The sequence below is a fragment of the Helicoverpa armigera genome, chromosome 5, assembly GCF_030705265.1.
Source record: "Helicoverpa armigera isolate CAAS_96S chromosome 5, ASM3070526v1, whole genome shotgun sequence".
Taxonomy (NCBI): Eukaryota; Metazoa; Arthropoda; class Insecta; order Lepidoptera; family Noctuidae; genus Helicoverpa; species Helicoverpa armigera.
In genome coordinates, this window is record NC_087124.1 from 12,881,261 (window position 1) to 12,890,845 (window position 9,585).

The 9,585-nt window shown below is 38.4% G+C and overlaps 1 protein-coding gene across 1 annotated transcript; it reads right to left on the reverse strand.

The window, feature by feature from the left end:
• Window positions 1–3,931: 3,931 nt before the first annotated feature.
• Window positions 3,932–5,900, reverse strand: LOC110374681 (innexin inx2). Its single transcript, XM_049842818.2, has one exon. The coding sequence runs from the start codon at window positions 5,782–5,784 to the stop codon at window positions 4,705–4,707; it is 1,080 nt and encodes a 359-aa protein (XP_049698775.1). The 5' UTR covers window positions 5,785–5,900; the 3' UTR covers window positions 3,932–4,704.
• Window positions 5,901–9,585: the final 3,685 nt, after the last annotated feature.

The window sequence follows — 9,585 nt, forward strand, 5'->3', positions numbered from 1 at the left end:
GAAACCGGCAGTGTAAGTTATATTCTTAGCGCTATTGCTCTGTGTTCGGAAATATTGAAATCAAATAATTGGTAAAAAGATATTGTATTTTTTTAATATTACGTGATAGGTCGCTCGATTTGCCGCCCCCTAGGACGTGCCGCCCGCGTGCGGTGCACGCGCTGCACGCCCGCTTACGGCGGGCCTGTCACTTGGTCCAATAGTTTCTAAGTTTAGTTGCGTTAAAACAAACAAATATACTCTTCATCGATTAAAATTACAATGCTTAGATGAAAACTCCATGATTTTTAAGTTAAATAGACACATAAGCAGACGTTCCGGAAGACTTTGTAACACCAAAATAACAAAACAAACACAATCTCACATTACTTAACCATTTAAAATGCATTTACATGTTTAGGCAGTTTCAGCTGGCTTATCTAGCGTCGACAGACAAACATACAATTGGTACAGGAAGCAACAATGTGATACGAAGGTCATTTGTTTAATTAATAAATACGTAAGACCATAGCGAGCGTTGAACGAAACTATAGTCATTTGATGGTACAAAAAATTGTAAGTAAGTAAGCAGTTTGTTTTGTAGTGATTAACCTAGGATTTAGGTACTTCTAACACGCTTTTATTAGGTCGTCCTGTATGTAACTTTGTAATGGAATCTAAGTAAATGCATTTAATCATCTTCCAAGGATCGTAGCCTAATGAAAATTGGCAGCTGTAAATAGTTCTGGGGCCCGATTCTCCTAAGTTAATCATGTCAAAATTGAATATAGCAGTTTTAACTACCTATATCGGGCATTCTGCTACCAATATAAGACCAATCGTATTCCAACGACATTCGATTGGTTTGCGATTGGTCTGCTGTTTTGGTGATTTTGGTCTATAGATACGGTAGTTTGCAATCATATTGCAAGCGTAAATCTTTTGCAGACAAAATGATTCATTATTGAAAGGCAGAAAAGGATAAAAACGTTTATTTCAAAGAAAAAATTACGGAATGCCACATACGCTTCAATCGTAATCTAGTCGTGATTGAAGTCGAATGTGAATCGTATGTCACTTAAGTAAAATTAGGAGAATCGGGCCCCTGATCTGATGATGGGGCTGGAAGTATATGAACTGGTACTTAAATGTAGGTGTGTTTTTTAAGCTATGTACTTATTAATTTGTTTCGGCATATGGTCTCCTTATGTTGATATACAAAAATACCTTACATGTATCAAGAACCCTTATCACATATTATATATTATAAATAGTTACTGCCTTTATGGAAAAGCAAGCCTGGTTTTTCATCCTAGAATAAGGAGTGATTGACGCCTAGACCTCCTAGATACGGCCAAGTAACGGTTTATCGAACCTCTTTGCACTACCAATGTATATGCGTGCGTATGCGCAGGTAACGTACACATAAGACTTATGTTAAGTTCCTGGCTGTAAATGCGAAAGTTAACCTTGTTATCGGGTTATTTTTTTAGTTATCTTATACAAAAAGGATATGAAATGGATGGAATTTTGTCAAGAAAAGAGCATTGTTGGAAAGCGTTTCGTATGTTTTCATCTAAAACCCCGAATTAAATAAATAAATTAAAAATGTTTTCATCTGTATTTGTCATTATCATTTTGTTATCCGTGGTTTAGCCGTTTAACTTTAAAAGGGGAACAACAATTAAACAATAAATATAAGTTGGATTTTAGTTACTTTATATTAACCATTTATAATTGTTCTGCGTCAAATACACAGTTCTCTAATGACGTCGTTAAAACCACGGGAAACTAGTTTGCTGCTAATTTACTCAAATATGACTTTTGCAAAATAAGGAGTAGAACGATGAGTAATTTTGCTCAAATGGTATTTAAATGCGCCATTGTTTATTTCATAAAGTTAACTGTAATTTAATAGTTATGCAAATCGTATTCACAGAAGTTGTATGAAGATTTGTTTATAAACTGACCTACCTGGCTGAAATAAATCTTAGTTTTGTCCTGTTACAAAAGTTTCTGTGTGTTATTTTTTTAGGTTTATTACTTATCGGGTATACCTATCACTTTTGAAGACAGCTGATGTAACTTTTTAAGTAAATCCTCATTGTGTGTGAGAGGAGGCCTTTGTATAGCAGTGAGACAGTAAAAAGACTGATGATGATGATGACGAATTGTGATAATGACCTCCTTAACCTCAATGATGATGCTGGACTGCAAGACACTCTTTGAAAAAAACACAAATTTTATTTGTCAAAAGAAATATCAGAAAGTCTCTCACAAAAGAAAGGATATTAATAATCCAAGTCCTTAAGTGGATTTTATATGCGCATAAAACGCGCACGAAGCCGCGGGCAGACATGACGACCAAAAACAATGGAAGATTTAAGCCGGCACGCATTGTTATATCCTGCGGTCTTCCTGCAAATTCTATTCCGTAATCTATGAGCTTAAATAGAAATACAAGTAAGAAAGGCAAGAGGTTTGAACAAAGAAGGCCCCATCGTTTGTTCTGGCCAGGTAAACGAATACTTCCCGGAACGCGCCGCGCACAGACAAATATCACGACTTTACGATGCTCGAGTGAAATATTTCACACGTCTACTCTTTATGGTTTTAGTCTTAGCTTTTTATGTATTCAAAATCATGAAAATCTATTGAATGGAACATTTAAAAGGTTATTTATATATATGAATAGTCTCTCTGTAATTACACAGGTCATTGATGATTTGTGATTTATGAAATTAAAAATAACACGTGTCTTTTCAGGACAAAGGTTGTTATTTTTAAACAGGCTTGAAAATAAAACAATATTTGTCAATGAAATACGCTTTGTTTGTTAATTAATGTACTTTGTTTTAGAAGGCAACGGTGACCTACCATAATAAGGTCGTCTGTCATTCAAAGAGTTTAATGGTGACATAAACTACAACTACTAGAAATAAACTTGATAGTAAATCAACCACATAATACAACAACTTGTTGCCTATATTTATCCACACAATAATAGGATGTACCTATCTACCCAGCTAGGTATAGTTTTATTTAGCATTGTACAATTTATGCATGAGTGCTTGCATAATTAGGAACGTAAAAACAGCTGTTTATTTTACTATGTGTTTGTTAGATTACGTAGTTCTATCTATCACGTCATAATGCGTCACGGATTAATCAAAAACCATTACTTGTAAGAACCTTACGTCAAAATTCTATCCCTCCCTATTAAATCAACACACAGATTATTGGAAACCGAAACGTAGGTACGTTACTAGATACAAATTAATGCTTTTTTGGTATCTATGAATGAATTTGTCCCTATTATGACGCACTATTTACGTAACAGGGACATGATTCTATAATTGCTTAATAATCATTTGTTTAATTTGAATTAATTACCGAAATGACGGCCCTTTGCAATAATGAATGTGTAACGGTGGATAAGATTTTAAAGTATTAGTCATTTTATTTTATAGGTGTGTAATGATATTGTGATTGTTATATGTGTGATTCAATAATTAAGGAATTCGTAACAGCTAATGGCTTATTTTCACAAGAAATCCTTACTTGACTCAACGCATCGTGGGTAGTTATCATAAACTAAATACAGAAACAAGCAAACAGCCGAGCTTCATGTTGTATGTATGTATATGAAAGAAAATGTTGTATAAGAATAATTATGTCATTTATGGAATCATAATTAATTATCTAAAGTATATTATCAAAGAATGCAAAAGAAAAAAAAAAGATTTTTAACTGCAATCTGATAACAACGCCATCTGCTATCAACTTTTTGTAGTTTAAAAGAGTCCTAAGAGATGGCGTTACTGGTTGCCTTTGTCGTCTTTGTGTCGATGTGTGCCTTTTCGAGGCAGATGAACAAAGCAGTTTGTTATTGTTATCAAGATTAGTTGAATCATCATTTGTAATGAGGAGTTCTTATCGAAATAATACAAAATTAATGTGGCAGTAAATATATTCAGAAAATATCAACCATGATCGCAGGTATTTATCGATTTTATCAATGTAAAAAAGTTTAATACAAATCAGTACGAATTACTTACGTAGATATATGTATAATATTGTCAACTTTCATTTTGTATACTTAGCCATTATCTTATAATTAATAGTTCAGTTACGTTTTATTACAGTTTAGCTTTATTATTGCTTTATACAATATCGTATCGTGTAGCCGTCCACACGTTCTATTTCGTACACGCTAGTCACTTAATTTAGATTAATAATAATTACATATCACAATGAGACGTTCCTTCAACATGATACACTCGCACACAAATAATACAAAATACAAAACGAAGGCACGAGATCTAACTACATCTACGACTACCTACTAGTATAAACATGCCCCAATAACATTACGCTAAATGCACGCGCGCCCTGTGCGGCGCGACTCAGTCAAAGTGTTGCGTTTGGAAGAGTCATATCACCTATTTCAATTTCGGTAGCGTTAGTTTGAAAGCGGTTCTGGAATACAACGATGCGGCGACGCGGAGGTCGTTCCCCGCGCCGGCCGTGGGTAATGGAATGTTGGCGTACAGCCGCTCCCGGCGCTCTTTGTGCGCGGCGCGCCCCGCCCGGTCCGCGGCGCGGGCGCAGCGGTCCGGCCAGGTAGCCGCCGCCGGCCCGCCTCGCGGACCGGGCCTTCGATCACTATTAACACGTCACACGGACGACCCAAAGTCCACTAGCCGCTTCACACGCCCCGACAGACTACACACTGTCCTTCCCCTCGAACTTCTCAGCCAGCTCGCCCATCAGCTCCTTGTAGATCAGAGGGTCGATGTTCTTGCCGAGCTGGTAGAGCACGAACCAGTCGCCGATCTGCAGCTCGCGCGCCACGGTCTCCACCTGCGCTTGCGGCGCCAGGCGGCTGCGGGCGCGCAGCAGGTACAGGCGCACACGGGGGCCTGCCACCACGGCCATGCGGTAGATCAAGGAAATTCCACTCAAGATAGACAGGATCATGAACCAGAACCACAAGAACACGTAGATCTTCTCGTTGACAATGTTCAGGGGCAGCACGCACAGGCCGTCGAACTTCTGCACGGTTCCCGAGGGACCGTATTTGTGGAAGGTACACTTGGTCACTTTAGGAAACACTCTAGCCATCGGGTCCACACGCTCTTCCGGCTCCATCTCGGTGAAGCTGACCACGTCACTGCCGTACGTGGAGAACTCTCCGTCCAAGAAGAAGTCCATGAAGAAGATCTGGCCGACCACGTTGATGAAGTTCAACACTTCACAGATGAAGAAACGGAATGCGTAAAAGTTTTGCGTATGCAGGTTTGTGTGGAAGTAGTCGACGAGCAACTTCTTGCGACTATCTTTGCATTCATCTCCCACGACAGGGCAGTTGAGATCGAGCACTAACATCTTGATGCGGCCGCCTTCCCATGTTTTCCACAAGTATCGCGGCACATAAAACAAAATGGCTTGGAAGAACAACACAAAACACACCCACTGGTAGTACTTGTGGTATTTGACCTCATCCTGGCCGTCAACGTGCGAGGCGACTCCGGCCTGCACCACATCCTTGCCGACGCGGCCCACCAGCCGGTTGGGGATTGTGAAAGTTGAGTATATCCAACAGTATGTGTCCATTACGGCGAGCGGGATCTCGTCGACAATGCAGTCGATAGGGTCACCGATGTACTGCCGCGACGTGACGAGCAGCGAAAACGCGATCAGGATGATCACGGTGGCCTTGTAATGAAGCCGGAACACATTGTTGTCGATGCACACTGAGTCGAGCTTGAGAAGCCCCTTCACGGAGCCGAAAACGTCAAACATGGCGGTCGTCTAGCCGCGAGCGCGCGGCGCGTCGTACGCGATCGTTAAAAAAGCAGGGCGTGCGCTTCGCCCTCGCGTCGAGTGCGGAATGCTGGTCGGTGGGGAGCACCGTCGGTTGAGGGCGCCGGGCCGAGGGGAGGGAGCGGGGCGGGGCGAGAGGGGGGCCCCGACCCCCGCCTCGCCGCCGCGTGCAGTCTCAGACTCTCGGAGCAACGACACAGCACTGACCCTATTTCTACCTCCGTGGCGTCATCTGGTAGCTGTGACGCCGTACCCCGGGGGCTGTCGGCCACCAGTGATAATGCTCACGGTGCGCCGCACTGCTGCCTAATTAAATACATGATTACGCGTTGCATCACTTAGTTTGGGAGAGTGCATGTCCGTGAAATGGTAATAGTATGCATTCTAACGGTAATGGCCGACAACACGGGGCCGCAGTCGCGCTGCCAACCACAACTGGTTATCTAATAACTTAACCGATTGAAAGTATTGCGATGGATACTTAAGAGTAAAATCATTGGTATGTGAAGAATTCTTAGCAAATGATCATAAATAATGTTATTGGCGAAGTGTAGGTGGACAGACACTTGGCTGATGACGATATATCGGTCAAAGGCCGGGGGTTCAAGTGTAATTAATGTTATCATTCTGTCAGCATTGAATTACTTCACATACGCGAATGTAATATTGCGGAAATGTGGGAGATATTCTAACATGTACCTAATAGAATAGAATTTAGTTTATAAAAGGACATACGTAACAAAGGCACATGGAAGTGCAAGGAGCATTCAGTTTGGCTTGTATTGCACAATATTGGGCCAAATTAAACGAAAAGATTTCGAGTTATGGTTCTCATATAAACGTGGTGTAAACGATTTGGTATATTGAGCAAAGTTTTTTAAGAGAACACTTAAAGTAACCTTGACTTCCCCTCGAGGAGACATGTCATCTGTTTGTTTTGATCTATCTTAAATAGCATTAATTAGGACCATTTATGTAATGGTTTATTGTTTGCGATCCTGGTGCTATAGTCCCCCATAACTTCTGTTTTGCAGAAAAATGGAAATTCGACTTTTTATCGCGAAATTCGTGACAATCGTTCCTGAAGCTCCCGACTTTTCTCACGATTTGTCATGATTTTTATAACAGCTAGAAAATATTTTGTTAAATAGTTGAAAAAGGCAAACATAGCTAGTCTAGGTAATAGTTTGTAAACAATTCATTAGAGTATGATGTAAAGCAATCATATATTTTGAAATACATTTGTTTAATCATCATTGAATATCTCACGGTAACTTAGGATATTATCATTCGAGAGTTACGTGCGGTCGCGCACGATTTTACAACAACTTGATTATTTGAGAAAGCGGTAGTAATATTATGACTGTTGGAATGAGAAGTTTTTCGCCATCCCCTCCTACAAAAGATCTTCTACATAAAGAGTTAAAGAATATAAAAAGAAGACATGGCGAAGATTGGTCATATCCCCGGCTAAATCAAATTAAATTCTTTTAAGATGAGGGTAGACGTTTAACTATAGTCTACAAGTCTACAAGAAGTTCGAAGGAACTGAACATGATATTATTTTGGATGTATGTAGGCCCCATCAACCTAAAATGTATGTAGGTGATCCTTGTCGAATAATTGTTTGCAACTGCCAAAACAAAATAGACTACTTCCTTTACAATGCACGCTAAGTTTCGATATTTGATTGTCGCTGCGAAAACTTGTTTAAGAATGGTCATACAGTAAAATTGGTTGATAGTACTGTACTTTAAGGTCAGATAGGCAGTCGCTTCTTGTAAAGCACTCAGCTGAATCCGCTTAGACTGGAAGCCGAAAAGGCTCGGAGGATGATGAGTACTGTACTTCCAAGTTTGCCAAACTTGTTGAGGTCTATTAAAAACTTCTAGTGTTTGCTGAATTTTCAATAAGGTAAGTTAATATTAGGCACTTGTGTCAAGTGGACGTTGAAGCAATACGTAGAGGTGTCGAGTAAAATCCGTGAATTTATATTATCGCCGATATCCGTGAGATAAGATTGTGTTCTTGCAAAATGTAGGTACATAGAATACGACGTAGTGTTAAGATTAGTAGTCAGTGAATTTAATAGAAATATTTTGGCGTTCTTATATTGTTTTGAATCTTGAGGTCATCATTTGACGCACGATGAGGCTTCAAAACTCCTAAAAATACAATTAAATGTCTAAAAGCCGGTGTCTTGAGGTCAAATTATGTGGATTCACAGTCAGGGAGATGAAGAGTTTATTTCCATGGGCGAAAATCGGAATAATCTCCTGAAAAAACAAAACAATCACAATAAATCCGAATAAGCACATCATCCCCTAGTAGCAAGGATAAGGTTTTTTGAAAAACCTGGTAGGTAAGTAACAATTTCTTTCGAAGATTAGGCCTTTTTCATTAACTTGATTCATACAATATTAACTAGCTTTAGGTGCCTACTACAATTCCATTATTTACAAGTATACATGATTAATATATGCTCATCGGTATCAATGAAGGATCATAGATGGAATCAGAAAACAATAGTATCACATTTACCTTAAGGACAAAGCAGTTAACGTATGATATAGTAAGGTAAGAGAATACGGGATATAGCTCATTATGAGTAACATTATAACTTATGATTTTCCTTACAAGATAATAATTAACAATTAGTAATGCATGTAGATACTTAATTGCACAAACCTATCTATTATAAACCGACGTGCAAAATGTATCAAGTTTCAGATAGTCCGATATTACCTAGCGTATGTCAGCAGTTTTACCCACGGTTTGTAGGAACTACACCGCACACCTGGATTAAAAGTAGCTAATAAGCTTCCTTGATAAATAGGCTATATAACACTGAAGGAATTTTTCAAATTGGACTAGTAGTTCCTGAGATTAGAGCGTTAAAGCGAACAGCAGCTGAATTGCACGTCATATTCATATTATTGTGCATAAATGACGTCATGAAATTAGTTAGGTACCGACGTAATAGCTGTGTTATCTTTACAAAGTTTCTAGTCAATTAGTTCGTCTATTTGTTTATTTAATTAAAGGAAAACCCCAATAAAATATATAGGTACCTAGGCCTATTAAAATATTAATATGTTACAAATGTTACGCTATTTACATTTAGTAGGTAAAAGTGCGTAGGTATATCTTATGTAGTCTAGGTTTATTTTGTAAGTAAAACCACAATAAAAATAGAACATAGTAGAAACCTAGTATGCGGAAACTTATGAATGAACCGATATAATATTGTTTATGTCGTAAAGGATTCTATTTTTAGATGTAGACCAGTGCATGGTCCAGTCGAATATAAAGATACTTATTTTTTAAAAGAAGGTCTATTAGAATGAGGTGACCAGCGTAATATGAATATAATATGTAGGTAGGTAAATATAATAGATAGCATGATATGTTAACTTGTGTAAAAAATACCTGTTAATGACATCTTAATAATTAAAATGTCATCAATTTATACAAGTACATCATGAAGACTTGAAAAGGATTCTTGTCTGTCGACCATTTCAAAGATTATTTCATAGGTATGGATAAGACGTATTTTATCTGAGTCGTGCCGTGTTTTAAGTCAATCATCAGATAACTCTAGACAGAGAATCCTTTTGCATATTGATTGATATGGATATGATATGACTATTGTGTTTGAATGTTTACTTTACAAACAAATTATTTCTGAAATCTTGGAAATATCATAAGAGTCTGATGTAAGAAAGGTTGTTCTAGCACAGACCATACATTATTATAATAAGGCTGATATTTATAAAGCTG

Excerpts from the sequence above, each read along its gene's own strand:
- LOC110374681 (XM_049842818.2), bottom strand. The coding sequence starts at position 5,784 with ATGTTTGACGTTTTCGGCTCCGTGAAGGGGCTTCTCAAGCTCGACTCA.